The 16,254-nt window shown below is 37.9% G+C and overlaps 1 protein-coding gene across 1 annotated transcript in view; it reads right to left on the bottom strand.

The window, feature by feature from the left end:
• Window positions 1–16,254, bottom strand: part of Atp13a3 (ATPase 13A3) — a 96,455-nt gene that overhangs the window by 25,822 nt on the left and 54,379 nt on the right. The window contains exons 17-28 of the mRNA XM_042670322.1: window positions 14,089–14,239; window positions 11,544–11,660; window positions 10,535–10,552; window positions 10,287–10,440; window positions 10,081–10,201; window positions 7,915–8,039; window positions 5,302–5,477; window positions 4,017–4,139; window positions 3,507–3,586; window positions 986–1,028; window positions 784–893; window positions 154–250 (exon numbers count right to left, since the gene is read on the bottom strand). Coding sequence (XP_042526256.1) covers window positions 154–250; window positions 784–893; window positions 986–1,028; window positions 3,507–3,586; window positions 4,017–4,139; window positions 5,302–5,477; window positions 7,915–8,039; window positions 10,081–10,201; window positions 10,287–10,440; window positions 10,535–10,552; window positions 11,544–11,660; window positions 14,089–14,239 — 1,315 coding nt within the window. The remainder of the gene's footprint in view (window positions 1–153; window positions 251–783; window positions 894–985; window positions 1,029–3,506; window positions 3,587–4,016; window positions 4,140–5,301; window positions 5,478–7,914; window positions 8,040–10,080; window positions 10,202–10,286; window positions 10,441–10,534; window positions 10,553–11,543; window positions 11,661–14,088; window positions 14,240–16,254) is intronic.

Genomic DNA, 16,254 nt, shown 5'->3' with positions numbered 1-16,254 from the left:
GGTTACTCAAACTATAGTAATCTCAAAATAAATCTAAAAGACACTACTTTAAATAATTCAATATGAATGGATGCATTCTATATCAAACATATGCTCAGTACCTTAAGTGTCTTAATATTAAATGCCAGCTCTATGTACAATATTAATACTCACAGAATACAGGAGAGTAACACTGAAGTACTGTATGATACTGTACAATGCCATAAACTTAAACACACAGAAGGAAGTCATTAAAGCAGCACGACCTTCCCTGTGAAAAACAAATGTTGACATGTAAATAAAAGCACTTTAAACCCCTCCCATAAAACAGTCCTATCTTGACAGGTAATTATCCACATTCAACAGCTACAACAAAATGCTTATCAAAAGAACTACCCTCAGTCCACACAGGCGGCTCACACTTGTAATCTTAGCTACTCAGAAGGCTAAGATTTGAGGATCGCATTTCGAAGCCAGACTGGGCAGAAAAGTCCCTGTGAGACTCCTATCTTCAACTAACCACTCAAAACCCAGAAGTGGCACTGTGGCTCAAGTGGTAGAGCACTAGCCTTGAGTACAAAGCGGCCCAGGGACAGTGAGTACCCAGACCCTGAGTTCAAGCCGCACAACTGACAAAAACAAACAAAACACTATCCTCAAGGAGAATTGGAAGAAATGAAAAATTACTAATAAGCTAATAAGTTAGTTTAAATTGTACTATTCAACACACAAAGCAAATTTTCCCTTCCATATTGTTAGTGCAAGATACAAGGAAACAATGAGAAAAATTCCAATTTGTACTACCTGATAAGGTTTGGCACACAGGAAATGCTAGGAGTTTTAGAGGTAAAAGGAGATGCCACTGAAGCCTCAAGTTCAGATAAGGAAATGCCTCCATGTGCTCTCTTCAAGGCCTAATGATGTCAAGAAAACTGGTTTAAGTTTTATGAATGTCACTTAGACTAAAGTAAAAACCACAAAAGTAAATCACAAAATCTATACTTACGCCACAATCATTTGCACCATCACCACACATCCCAACAAAGTAACTAAAAAACAAAACGATTGTGAGATTTTATTTTATTTCTCTCCTCTCCTCCCTTCCTTTCTTTTTGCTTGGACTCCATTAATTAAAGCAATGCCATGTTTTCAAAATTGTCAAGAAAGAAAAGTGTAACCGTGCACCATTGACTCCAGCTATAAACAGTGTTAATAGTCACAACATAAATTCTGAATACAGGTTAAGCATCTTTTAAAACATACAAATAACTCTACTAAGATTTCTCAATACAGTATAAAGATTAAAAATAAAAATTCATTGAGTGGAACTAATTAATATTTTCATTATAATGATCACAGGCATAATGCTTTACTAAAAGCACTGCCTAGAAACAGAAACAACCTGAGTAACCATCCTATTTCTGTAATAACATGGGCAAATCAGCTAGCTGGATATCTTCAACTTTAAAGCAAAAGATTTGTGCCTATGTATTATTTAGCTTTAAGGTTACCAGTAAAGACTTCTCCCTTTAAAACTTGACAGACAACTAGGCACAATGGGTCAGTCATATGTATAATCCTCCCCGCTCAGAAAGTAGAAATTGGGAGTAAATAGTTTGAGAAAGCCCAGGAAAGTTCACAAGATTCATTCCCAACCAATATCTCAGCTTCTTAGGAACCTTAAACAGGAGGATTACAGTCCAGGACAAACTAGACATAAATGCAAGGCCCTATTTGAAAAGTAACTAGTCAGGTGCTGGGGATTTACACCTGTAATTCTAGCTACTCAGAAGGCTGAGATCCCAAGACTTAAGGGTTTGAGGCCAGAGTCTCCATCTCCAAAATAAACAGCAAAAGCAATTTAGAAGTATCATTCAAGAGGTAAACTGTCAGCCTAGCAAAACCCTAAATTCACATCCTAGACTTTACAAAAGAGCAAAAATAAAAGAAAACTAGCTGGAGCCAGTACTCATGCCTGTATCCTAGCTACTTAGGAGGCTGAGTTATGAGGATCGATGTTTGAAGCCAGCCCAGGCAGGAAAGTCTGTGAGACTCTTATCTCCAATTAACTACCAAAAGCTGAAAGTGGAGTTGTTCCTTGAAAGGAAGCTCAAGCCCCACGCTCAGCCCACACATGCATGCACACACATTCATGCATGTAGACGCAGGTCTGCGCACGCACGCACGCACGCACGCACGCACGCACGCACGCACGCGCGCGCGCGCGCACACACACACACACACACACACACACACACGGGAGTAGTTGATCACAAAGTTCTGAATTCTAAATCCAGAATGGCAAAAAAGAAAAACTAAAATACCTTGAAACACAACTTCTTATAAAAATTAAAGACATGCCTAGGGGCTTGTGGCTCATACCTGTAATCCTAACTACTCAGGATGCCATCTGAGGATCATGGTTCAAAGCCAGCCCAAACAGGAAAGCCCATGAGACTCTTATCTCCAATTCATCAAAAAAAGCCAGAAGTGGAGCTGTGGCTCCCATGGTAGGTGCTATCTTTGAGCAAAAAAGTTCAAGGACAGCACCCTGACTCAAAGTTCAAGCCCCAGGAGAGCAGCACTAAAGAAATAAAGCCATTTTTTTTATCATGATAAAACACCTGAATGAATTCCATCTAGGTATTACCTAAAGAAATTTTTTAATATAATTTTTTCCAAGTCTTTCCATTTCCTAACAAATGGGGCAGTGTCATTCTTTCTGATGGAGGCATAAAATTCCATTGTGTATATATACCACATTTTCTTGATCCATTCATCTACTGAGGGGCATCTGGGTTGGTTCCATATAAGTGAAGTAAGCCAGGCCCAAAGAAACATAGATCCCATGGTTTCCCTTAATTGCAATAACTAGTATATAGAGACAAGCAGAAAAGGTCAGATAAGTTGATGTTAGGGGAATGAACCCCAAGATAAGTATTCAAATGTTTTTTTTGCTTTTTTTTTTCCTTTCATGCAATTGTTTCTAACGTATTTATAAGATGATTTCTTTGTTACCTTTGTATGTCCCCCACGGTATAACTCCTGCTTTCACTGTATTTGATGTTGGTATAATTTGTGGAGGGGAAGGGAAAAAAACAAATCATTTAACTAGGGATACAGGTGGACCCATTGCAACAATGAGATGTACAAGTCGTTATGTCGAAAAACAAACTTTACAACTTTGGTGGGGGGTGGGGAGTGGGGGTGGGAGGAGGATCAGGTGGAGGTTGGGAGTATGGGAAGGGATGGGAAGGGGAAACAAAGAGGAGGCAACAATGCTTGATAAGAATGTACTCATTTTCTTGCCCATGTAATTGTAACTCCTCTGTACAGTATTCTCACAATAAAAAAAAAAGAATTTTTTTTTTTTTGCACTTTAGCTAAATAAATGAGCACATGAAAAGCAGCACTGGAAGTTCATATGTACATACATAAGCACATTCATATGCACACAGGTTGGCCATCTCTCATCTGAAAATGAAATTATAATAGAAAAACAAAAACACAAAGCCATCAATACTTACTCTACATTTTGCAATGCTTCTACCAGCTGTGTCTTCTGATCAGGTGCCATACGAGCAAACACGGTACCATGCAACATCAACTAGGAAAAAAAAAGTCCTTTAAAAATTGTATTCCTAGTGGCAAAGTGTTTGCCTAATCAAGTGCAACATCCTAGGTTCAATCCCCAGTATGAAAAAAGAAAAGGAAAATGGAAAAAGAAAAAACTGTATCCTCACCAAGTGCCAGAGGCTCACGCCTATAATCCTAGCTACTCAGGAGGCTGATATCTGAGGATCATGGTTCAAAGGCAGCATGGGCAGAAAAGTTCATGAGGTTCTTATCTCTAATTAATTATCAAAAAGCCAGAAGTGAAGCTGTAGCTCAAGTAGCAGAGTACTAGCCTTGAGCAAAAAAGCTCTGAGACTGCACATAAATCCTAAGTTCAAGCTCCAAGAACAGCACCCCCCCCAAAAAAAATACATATTATTCTCAACATATCATGAATATATTTATAAATTTATATCACTTACTTTAGGAACAAGGTCTTGAAAATGCTCCAGTATCACTGAAAATGATTTTCCATTCATTGCAAAATGATAAGGAGTAATCTGAAGATCTTCTAAGCTATCATGGACCAATTTAATTGGAATATCCTGTGTGTGACATTCACAATAATATTTAGGTACTCAAGCCAAGTAAAACAATCCTATGTTAAGTATATTTGTTCCCAAATGGAACTGTATCATTTAATACTGTTTATTTTCTACAAAGCAGTAAAAGCTTGATATTTATTTTTTTTAAAAAGGGTAATTATTTTGAGGTTACCTGTAAGGTTTGTTGAAAAACTAGTTAAGAAAAATTAAATATCAGCTTTAATTTGAAATACTCCATGAACTGAACACTATTTATAACTTGAAAAAATGGGATATTTGGGATTCTTCTACTTTAACATTATGGACCAGGGCTGGGAAGGTGGCTCAATGGTAGAGTGCTTGCCTTGCATGCATAAGGCCATGGATTCAATTCCTCAGCACCAAATAAGCAGAAAAGGCCAGAAGCGGCACTGTGGCTGAAGTGGTAGAGCGCTAGCCTTGAGCTGAAGATCTGAGGGATAGCGCCCAGGCTCGGAGTTTAGGCCCCACAACCAGCAAAATGAAAAACAAAAAAACTATGGATCTCAAGATTGGGGGCATGACTCATGAATAGAGAAAAGCCTAGCAAATGTATGCCCCTGAAGTCAGACTACAGTGTGCGCGCGCGCGCACGCGCACACACACGCACGCACACACACGCACGCACGCACGCACACACACACACACACACACACACACACACACACACACACACACACGAAAAACAAAAATCAAAGTAAAACAAACAACAACAACAAAAAAAACAAGCCTCTCAATTTTTTTTTTTCTGTCAGTTGTGGGGCTTACACTCTGGGCCTGGGTGCTGTCCCTCAGCTCTTCAGCTCAAGTCTAGTACTCTACCACTTGAGCCATAGCGCCACTTCTGGATTTCTGAGGGGTTAGCTTAGAGCCCTGAACCTCAGATCTCAGCTTCCTGAGTAGCTAGGATTTTGGGTGTGAGTCACTGGCACCCAGATAGCTCTCAAAATTTAAAGAGATTTTTTGAGTCCACCAAGTCCTAATGAAATCAATCTTTCTGGGGAGACAGTCCACAATTCTGTTTGCCATTAGTTTCTGTTTCACTGTTTTAATGTACCACTTTTAGGGCTTTATTATTTTTTTTAATCCACACTGAAACTCAAATAAGCAAACTTCCAAAAAAGAAAATGAATCTTAACATTACCTCTGAGCCAACTGCTGTTGAATTACTGCACTGTGTTAGGGAGTCCGCATAATGCCAATTTATCTTAGCAACCTTCCCATCCTTTGGAGGTAATGCTTCAGCAATAATAACTTTATCCTGAGGTAGAATCATTCCACAGTCTCTAGCCACAGAGACAGCAGTCAACATGTTGTCACCTAATTTTCAAAATATTTTAGATACTAAAATCAAAATGGAAATAAACCAGTATTTACTGAAAATCTAGTCTAGTTCATATGAATATGCTGGACATAATAAAGATAGAATATAACCTTTACCCTTGAGTTTTAAAATAATGAATCAATTAAGGCATACTTGTTAAAAAGGAAGCCTCAAATAATGTAAGCACATATGCTAAATAATCAGAACATTTAAGCCCTTAACCATTTGTTTTGTTTTGTTTTTGGGAGGGGGGAGGTCCAGTTGTGGGGCCTGAACTCTGGGCCTGGGTGCTGTCCCTTAGCTCTTCAGCTCAAGGCTAGCACTCTACCACTTGAGCCACAGCCCCACTTCCAGCTTTTTTCTTTTTTGCTTATGTGGTGCTGAGGAATCGAACCCAGAGCCTCAGGCTGCAAGGCAAGCGCTCTACCATTGAGCCACTTTCCCAGCTCAACCTTTCATTCTTGTTCTTTTTTTAAGGAAAGGTTTTACTTTGTAGTGCAAATTGGTCTTGAATACACCATGTATCTGATGCTGGCCTTGAATTTATGATATATCTATCTGGCTTCCCAAGTGCTGAGATTACAGAAGTGTGCTATCACACTTGGCTCATAAGCACAACTTTTAAACAGTAATTTTCAGACATGTGATTCATAACAAATGGCACATTGAGACATATAGACCTATAAACATTTGCTGAAATAACTTAGGAGTGAGTAAACTGGTAGTCTGTATAAGAAAAGAAACACTAGCAGAGTACCACAGGAAAGGATGAATCACAAAAGCAAGACTACACACAAAGTAAAAGTTAAGATAATTAGGAACAGATGTAATCAGAAATGTGAGACAACTTCTCAATCAAGAGAAGGAAAGAACTGATCAGAAACAACAGAAATAGGCAAAGAGAGGTAGAAATTTCTTTCACTATTTTCCATATTCTCTCTCCCCAATGCATTTTCCTGTGACCCATGAGATTGTCATGTTGTCGCAGCAAAAGAGAAAAAAGAGGAAATAGAGATGCAAAGTACCTAAAGAAGGATACAGAAGAGTTTCTAATGGTAATACATTTGTGACTTTGAGATAACTAGTAATAAGTATGCTATTAGATAAATCTCAGAGTCTAACACAAAAATATATGTATGCCGGTTATTCTCATAAGTATATAATACATAAATACAATTAAGGGAATAACTTAAAACTATAGGAAGCCAGGTACCGGTGGCTCAAGCCTATAATACTAGCTACTCAGGAAGCTAAGATCTGAGGACTGAAATTCAAAGCCAGACCAGGCAGGAATGTCCAGATTCTTATCTCCAATTAACCACCCGAAAACCAGAAGTGGCACTGTGGCTCCAGTGATAAGAGTGCTTGCCTTGAGCTGAAGAGCTCAGGGACAGAGCCTAGCCTAGAGTTCAAGCCCCACAATTGACAAAAACAGACAAAATAACAACAAAAAACCCTATCAGGATTATCTAATATTAACAAAATAAAAACACCAAGGGGAATCATTCAGATGTACTAGTTGGGCACTAGTGGCTCACGCCTGTAATCCTATCTACTCAAGAGGCTAAAATCTGAGGATTGCAGTTCAAAGCCAGCCCAGGCAAAAAAGTTCTTGAGACTCTTACCTCCAATAAACCATCCCCAAACCAGAAGTAGAACTGTGGCTCAAAGTGGTAGAACATAATGAAAGCTCAGGGACAACGCCTAAAGCCTTCAAGCTCCATGACCAACAACAAATAAAAACTCCCCTCCTCCCAAAAGGTTATTTTCATTAGTAACTCAAACTAAGAATACTCTCTCTCTCTCTCTCTCTCTCTCTCTCTCTCTCTCTCTAACTTTCAGTAATCTAGTCTATATACCTATCAATTCTAAAAAGTTACAAGTGACTCTAAAATGAGTAAAACATGCTCTTAATCCTCAAATTTTGTATTCTAGCAGAGAAAACATTGTAAGTATTTAACACAAGGCAAGGTATACCAAGTGCTTTTAAGAACTAAATGATTAAAGCCGTTGCCAATGGCTCACGCCTATAATCCTAGCTACTCAGGAGGCTGAAATATGAGAATTGCAGTTTGAAGACATATCTGTGAAACTCTAACCTCTAACCAGCAAAAAGCAAAAGTTCAAGCCCCAATACTAACGAAAAACAAAGGAAAGGAAGGGAATGATTAAAAAGATTAAGAGAAAGGAGCACCAAATTAAACTTTTTATACTGTTTCTTTAACTATTTTACTATAGTTTTTATAAATACAATTTGTTAAACCTCAAAAAGAATACTGCAAGATTATCTGATACTTTGGGAAAATACTTATGTGTGAACAGGATGTGAGATGGAGCTATTGTTCTGCAACTAACTGATCATTCTCTCAATATTATGTAACTTGAATTCTATAGTCATGCTCATTTTTTTTCTGTGTTCTTTTATAATCTAACCTGTGACCATGACAGTGCGAATGTTGGCTTTATGCAAATCTTCAAGTACTGCAGGGGTTTCTTGCTTTAATTTGTTCTGCATTATAATTAATCCCATAAAATCCATGTTGTTTTCAATGGTATCTCTGCAGAAAAAAAAGTTTTAACACATAATGGTTTAGTCTAGAGAACAGGTATTGTTCCCTTAATATTGACAAAACATTTTAAATTAAATTAAAAAGTGAAACATTTGTTATGCTGAATCAACCATGTATGCATTTACAAGTTCAGTATCCCCAAAAATTTAAATTTGGAAAAATAATACCAAGAAATGTATTTTTGATATACTAAAACTCTGCTCTTTGAAACACAAAATACAAAGACCATTTGGAAACATGTAAAACACTAAACAATTTTAAACTGTATGTAAAACATTAAACAATTTAAGCACTAAGGAATATTCATTTTACAGTCTATGTAAAAAAAAAAATCCTAAGCATAAATCTGTTCTTTACTATCCTTCATAAAATATACCCCAATTTAAGTATTAAATACTTATAATGGATTCATTATCAAGTCTTGATCAATGCCATTAACAGTATAACAATCAGATCTATTCAGGACCCAGAGATGTTTGCTTAGAATACTAACAATCAATATATTTATCAAGATGCACCAGCCTGTGTATATACACTACTCCAGGAAGTCTACTTTCAAGGTTCTTGTGAGGAAACAGACCTGTGATAAAAGAGATGCATGTAAAAATACTGTGTACTTCACCACTACAATGGAGATGAAGTCGGTTCAGTGAATCATAACCTTAAGAAATATTAAGCTGCCAAAATTATACCATAGAATTTTTTTTAATTTTGGAAAGGAAGCCTGAAGTTAGGAACTAGAACTGGGAGACAGAATAACTAAGTGATTGATCTACATAAATATTCAACAATAAAAGTGCTTGTACATGAGACCTAAAATCTTTAAAATATGTAACTTACAACAATGTATTATAAAGAGTTTTAAAAGTACAATCCTGATGACAGAAGAAAAACCCTCAAATATGAAACTGTCTTCACAGCACAAACTTGTATCAATGTGAAACTTCTAGGTCAAGAGCACTGGACCATATTTCTATGGGACTCTGGTTTCTAGCTTCCATTTGTTTCTTTCTAAATTATGAAGTGTACAATATTCAAGATATAAAGGTTTAAGCTACAAGATAATACTAAAATTTACTCCTACAAGGTAGAAACAGAAAAGGACTTGGTAGTTGAAAGAAGAGGAAGAAAGAGAATAGAAAGGTCATAGGAAAAGAGCATTTGCTTTGGGCAGAAGGAACAACTTATTCAAGGGCACAGAAGGTTGTCTGAGTATGACAGGTCAAGAATTACAAGCAGTGTTGTTCAACGGTCTCTAAGGGAAAATGGCAAAACATGAAGCTATAAAGAGAAGAGACTAATGTGTACCCTTTGTAGGAAATGGTATTGCATACCTATGGTTCCTAACTAGGTGTCTATATCAGTTAACTAGGTAGAGGTTTTTAGAATTCTATAGGCAGTACTGTTAGTGAGACAAGGGATATTTTATACTTTTATTAGAGATAGTATACAATATTCCTAATCAAAAACACTCTCCTCAAAGAGTAGGTATAAATTAGTTACAGTAAAAGTTACAATCCTTGAATATATTTACACATGAGAAGAAAGGTAACATCCATATTTTCATTTGGCAGGGGATAAATGGCAAGGGATAGAGGGAGAGAATACTGGGTACTATTATACCATAGGCACTCATGATAGTGATCAAATTAGTATTTGGATCAAACTACTGATAAGGGCAACATGATGTGAGAGAAACTGCGGAATTGTTTACTTTTCTAAGAACATATCTGATACACAGTAAGCTCTAGATAAATATTTAACAAACTAAAAGCAGTTTCAATGTGTAGTCAGGAAAAATAAATAATACTACAATAACATAAGCAAACACAGGCAAAAGGTAAAAACAGAATAAAATTAAACTCGATAACGGGAAAATATTTTTACCTCAATCCTCTAGAACAATGTTACATTATACAAATATTTGCCAATCTCAGTATTTAATAAATATCCAATCACATGCACTTATTGTGCAGGACTTAAATGATACATTGTTGAAAAAAACGGAAGCAAAGCCATTCTCCCATACCTGCTAATATTCTGTACTTTATGCCATGTTAGTTTTGATTCCAATTTTCTGTGTGCAAGAGCAATCACACGGAAGCCTTGTTTAGTGTAATCTTCTAAAACTTCCTCAAACTCAACTGGAACTTGGTAAGAGAAAAAGTAAATTTCATTTTAAAATTGCTCATACAAATATCAGAATTTTTACACAAAGCCTAGTTGTTTTCTTACCTGTTTCAGGTTTACAAAGGCTGGCAATGACCTCAGGGGCTCCTTTCATATAGGCATCCATTTTCTTATCCCCTAGTACTCTTGCAACCACACTCATACGTTGTAAAGCAGAAGAAAATGGGAACTGACGAACGATTCCTATCTCATAAATAGCCTACATAATTTCAAAAGATGCACAAAGCACTTATTGTTCTTTAAAAATGAAAACAAATGTACTACTATATAATAAAATATTCTTTTTAACTTACTGGAAGTTCAAACAGCTCCTAAAAAACAAAAAAGCACAGATTAAGTCCATCAATATACTCGTTTAAAAAAATTTAAACATTCAAAAATTTAAACATTTCAAAAATAGGAAGGAACTTTTAATTATTTCAAAGTCAGGATTTAAAATTCCTTATATACCATCTTCCATTAGAAAGATAGGTTCTCAGGACTAGCTCTGTGGTAGAGCGCTGCTATGGTTCAATCCTTAGGAAAATACTGAGTTCTTGAATATTTTCAAATATGCTAGCATACTGAAATTAATTAATCTGTGATTGTATTATGGATTGAACTCAAGAGTCATGTGCTCTAACTTGACTTTCTTGCACCTAGCTGTGTTCTTTCACTTAAGCCACATATCCAGCTGTACTTTTTGCTGGTTAGTTAGAGCTGGAATCTTGAAACTTTTTCTACCCAGGTTGACTTTGAATTGAGATCCTCCAGATCACAGCCTCTTGAGTAGCTATTATTATGGTATACACCAATGGGGCAGCTGGCTAAACAAGAATCTAAAAAAGAAAAAAAAAAACAAAACTCCTAAAGTTAAATGTGGTAGCTCATACTCATAATGCCAGCACTCAGGAGGCTAAAGAAGAAGAATCAAAAGGACTAGCCTGGTCTATACAGTTAAGGCTCACTTTTAATAAACAGAATTAAATAAAATGGAAATTTGACTTAAAAACTTACAAAAGTCTTATACATTCTTTTAATGAAATTCTAACAAATTTAAAAAGACTGACCATTATGTATATAAATCATAAGGTACTAATCATGTGAAGTAAATAAAAAAGTAATGGCATAAAGATTAAATCTCAACTTTAAAAAGAAATCTATGTAATATAATCTAAGAGAGTTGCAGATAAATACAATTAAGATATTTAAGCCTGCAGAATAGTAAAAGGTATTTGATTCCTCTTTGAGCAACGTGTCCATATAAGAATTAAATGTAAGAAACCATCAACAGTATTTTTCCAACCCTAAGTGATTCTGTACCATTTCTTGGTTTCCTCCAGGTGTAGATTCAGGAAGCAGCTGTTTGGGAGGACGAACCACAGTGGGCATAATTCGATTATGAAGTGCTGTTTCTTCTTCAGTTGCTTCTTCCAGAATCTGAAAATAAAACAATCAAAAGGAACATCATGGCTTTTTTCAGTGAACTGACAAAAAGCTATCCGCCACCACTAACCTAACTAATATAAATATGAGGACTCTTTTCAGGAGCTAGCTAGGTAGCTAGGTGTCTGGCATGAGCCATATGCCTATAATCCTGGCTACTCAGGAGGTTTAGAACTTGAAGAAGCCAGCTTGGATAGAAAATTTTCTTACACTTGAGAAAATAACCAGGTAAGAAGTATGGCTGGAAGTGTGACTCAAGTAGTAGAGATCCTTCCAACTAAGAAGATTTTGAGTTCAAACTACACTACTGCAAAGGTGACAAAAAAATAAAACAGCTGGGTGCAAGTGGCTCATGCCTGTAATCCTAGCTACTCAGGAGACTGAGATCTCAGGATCAAGGCGCAAGGCCAGCCCAGGCAAGAAAGTCCGTGAGACTCTTATCTCCAATTAACCACCAGAAAACCAAAAGTGGTGCTGTGGGTCAAGTGTTAGTGCTAGCCTTGATCTGAAGAGCTGAGGGACAGCACCCAGACCTAGAGTTCAAACCCCACAACCGACCAAAAAAAAAATACTGTATCAATGCTTTTAAAAAGTCAAACACTAGGGCTGGGAAGGTAGCTCAGTGGGAGAGCACTTGGCTAAAGCATAAAGCCTTGGGGTGGATTCCTAGGTGCCACATATACAGAAAAAGCTGGAAGTGGTGCTGTGGCTTGACTGGTGGAGTGTTAGCTTTGAGCAAAAGAAGCTCAGAGACAGTGCGCCTAGGCCCTGAGTTCAAGCCCCAGGACTAGCAAAAAAAAAAATTTAAAAAAAAAGGTCAAACACCAAATACTAAATCTACTGAAACAAACTAGCAAAACATCAAAAACAGCAACAAAAAAAGGATGGTTTCAAATATAAAAACAAAGAACAAATCGAAACATATTGACTAATTAATATGATAAAGGAAACTGTTCCAAAAAAAGATTTTTTATTTTTTTTGGTCCGGTTGTGGGAGCCTGAACTTTGGGACTGGGCGCTGTCCCTCAGCTCTTCAGCTCAAGGCTAGCGCTCTACCACTTGAGCCACAGCGCCACTTCTGGCTTTTTTTTTTTTTTTTTTTTCTAAAAAAAAGAGATTATTAAACAGTATAGATGTGCTAACCAACTCAAACCAAAGGCTGGGGAATCCCCAGAGATATGACTAACCCATATAAAGAGTGGCATTTCAGAACAAAAGCTTTGATTGAGCAAGTGTGGTAACAGGTGAGTAAAGTATCTATCTCTACAGCTATTCCTCTGAAACTAAAGAATTGCTATTGACAGGATCCCAGTCTTGATAACACACAAAGGCCCTAGATATTTTTCCCAAATGCAGACAGAAAATAGACTATTATACAAATATGGGTAAGCACAAAATTCTCACTGCAGTTACCCAAAATTATTAAATGAGACAGTCATATCTGAATAGGTAAGTACCACCCAGATGTGGGTGGTACAAAAGCAGGAAGGAGATTAGGAGGGAAAAAATGTCTTCAGTGAAAATTTTTATGTGTACTCTAGAAGCCAGAGGGGAACTTTAAAAATTATTGTTGCAGGAGGTTGAGGATCTGAGGCTCTAGTCTGAAGTCAGCCAGAGCAAACAAAGCTGAAACTCTAATCTCCAATGAGACTGAAAAAAGCAGAAGTGAAGCTGTGGCTCAAGTGGTAGAGCAACAGACTTGAGCAAAAAAGCAAAGTGAGAGCTAAAGTTCGGAAATCAAGCCCAGTACTGTCATGGAAAAAAAAAAAAAAAAGAATTATTGCTGGATCTATAGAATAACTGAATGCTGGACATTAGTATTTAAAAATTAAAATAACCAGAGGAAAGAAAATAAAATAGTGTGTATTTGCATGTAATAGGAAGTAGACAGAAGAGTAAGGTCATCCATCTGATTTGTACCTTATTGTTTCATGTTGTAGATGCCTGGTTTATCTTTTTTTTTTGGGGGGGGGGGCAGGGGGGGGCCGGTACTGGGGCCTGAACTCTAGGCCTGGGCACTGTCCCTCAGCTCTTCAGCTAAAGGCTAGCATTCTACCACTTGAGCCACAGTTCCACTTCTGGCTTTTTTCTTTTTGCTTATGTGGTGCTGAGGAATCGAACCCAGAGTAGAGCCTCATGCATGCAAGGCAAGCGCTCTACCACTGAGCAACCTTCCCAGCCTGCCTGGTTTATCTTATAAATTCAGACTGGTCATACTTTACACTACATGTATTTAAAAGTTGATTCAACTAAGACCTTTACTATCTATATAATTATAAAATTTCTTCAGTGATGTAACATTAGAAATTAGGTCTTATGGTTACAAAATATTCATCAATATTAACAGTAATAATTCTAAGAGACAATTTAATTTGTACTGCACTTTCTGAGAGTTACTTATACTTTAAAGTACTATACTTACCCATCCAATGGCTTCAAACATTTTCAAATCAAGTGGGTCACCAGAAAGCACTCCTTCAATTTTTGTGAGTGAATGACAAGTAGCCATACAAGCAACAAATTGAGATTTTACCAACAACTCATTACAAACATTCTCTTCTGGCAAAAGAAATCTAAATAGAAAACAAATTAGGTTTATAAGTCTTCAGTTTCAGGACAATATTCTAACACATCGTTTTCAGATTTTGAAATTTCAAAAAGATCTTTCAAGCTTGCGGGCAGGGATGTATGTGTATAATCCCAGATCATATATTTGATGTCAGCCTAGAAAATCAAGTGGGAGCCTACCTTGAAAAAATAAAACCAAAAAATCTTTTAAGCCCGAAACTGAGCTCCTTAAGGGAAAATCTCAAGTGCCAAAAACAGAAGAAAAGGAAAATAGAGGTCTGAGTTTTAGCTTAGACCATGGTCACTGGGGAAGATGGGAAAACCCCATCTGCATGCCACAAGGACGTAGGTCTTTCATTCTACCTTGGAGCAGACCAATGTGGAACTAGCAGTACAGAATTCCTCTTACACAAGAAGGAAGTGAGTACACTAGAAAAAGTTTACCCAAGGATCTAAAAGATTAAGAATATGCTTGGCTCTTTTATACCCAAAATACAAGAGAAGTAACAACTATATAATGTTAATAACTATGTACCAAGCACCCTTGTAAGAATCTTACATACACTGACTCATTTCATCTTCACACTACAGAAAGGCATTTTATTATTCCCACTACAGGTGAGGTAACTGAAGCAGAGTGCTGAATAGCTGTTGTAGGCTACACAACCCATGAGAAACAGAGAAAGGATGAAAATGCAGGAGGTCCAATATCTATATCTAACCTCTGAACTATTATGTTCTACCTAATAGAATGGTAGTTCAAGAACATGCTACTACATGATCTAGAAATCTTCAAATTACAAAAATAATTGTTTGGGGGCTGGGAAGGTGGTTCAGTGGTAGAGCGCTTGCCTTGCATGCCTGAGGCCCTGGGTTCCATTCCTCAGCACCACATAAGCAAAAAGAAAAAAGCCAGAAGTGGCGCTGTGGCTCAAGTGGTAGAGCGCTAGCCTTGAGCTGAATGAAGAGCTGAGGGACAGCGCCCAGGCGCAGAGTTCAGGCCCCACGACCGGACAAAAAAAATAAAAAGAAAAGAAAATCAATACCTACCCCCAAAGCAGCCACAAAGAAGTTTTAAAGAAAAATCTTGAGCCGGGCTTATGCCTGTAATCCTAGCTACTCAAGAGGCTGAGATCTCAGGATTACAGTTCAAAGTCAGCCTGGGCAAGAAAGTCCATGAGACTCTTATCTCCAATTAACCAACAGAAAACTGGAAGTGGAGCTGTGGCTCAAAGTGGGAGCAGTAGCTTTGAGCACAAAAGCTCAGGGACAGTTTGCAGGCCTCCAGTTAGTTCAAGCCCCACAACCAATTGGAAACCAATTTGTGTGTGTGTATATTATATATATACATATATATATGTATATATATATGTATATATACGTATATATATGTATATATATGTATATATGTGTATATATCTATGGATCTGTATTATTAAACAACCACCCAAAAGCCAGAATCAGAAACTGAGCATAAAAGATTAGGGATAGCACCCAGGCCCAGAGTTCAAGGTCCAGGGAGGGGAGGGGAGGGGAGGGGAGGGGAGGGGAGGGGAGGGGAGGGGAGGGGAGGGGAGGGGAGGGGAGGGGAGGGGAGGGGAGGGGAGGGGAGGGGAGGGGAGGGGAGGGGAGGGGAGGGGAGGGGAGGGGAGGGGAGGGGAGGGGAGGGGAGGGGAGGGGAGGGGAGGGGAGGGGAGGGGAGGGGAGGGGAGGGGAGGGGAGGGGAGGGGAGGGGAGGGGAGGGGAGGGGAGGGGAGGGGAGGGGAGGGGAGGGGAGGGAAGGGAAGGGAAGGGAAGGGAAGGGAAGGGAAGGGAAGGGAAGGGAAGGGAAGGGAAGGGAAGGGAAGGGAAGGGAAGGGAAGGGAAGGGAAGGGAAGGGAGACCTGAATATGGCAAAAAAAAAAATCCAAGTTATAGTCTTGGTGGTTGACGCACAGTTATCTCTTACATTTACTACTTGTATGTTTGAATGGTATCCATTAAAATATTTAAAATTAACTAATCAAATATAAAGCCTAGC

This window comes from Dipodomys spectabilis, unplaced genomic scaffold (assembly GCF_019054845.1).
Source record: "Dipodomys spectabilis isolate Male_0828 unplaced genomic scaffold, ASM1905484v1 ptg000017l, whole genome shotgun sequence".
Classification (NCBI taxonomy): Eukaryota; Metazoa; Chordata; class Mammalia; order Rodentia; family Heteromyidae; genus Dipodomys; species Dipodomys spectabilis.
Note: the sequence above shows the minus strand (reverse complement) of the source record. Positions and strands in the feature narration are given on the sequence as shown.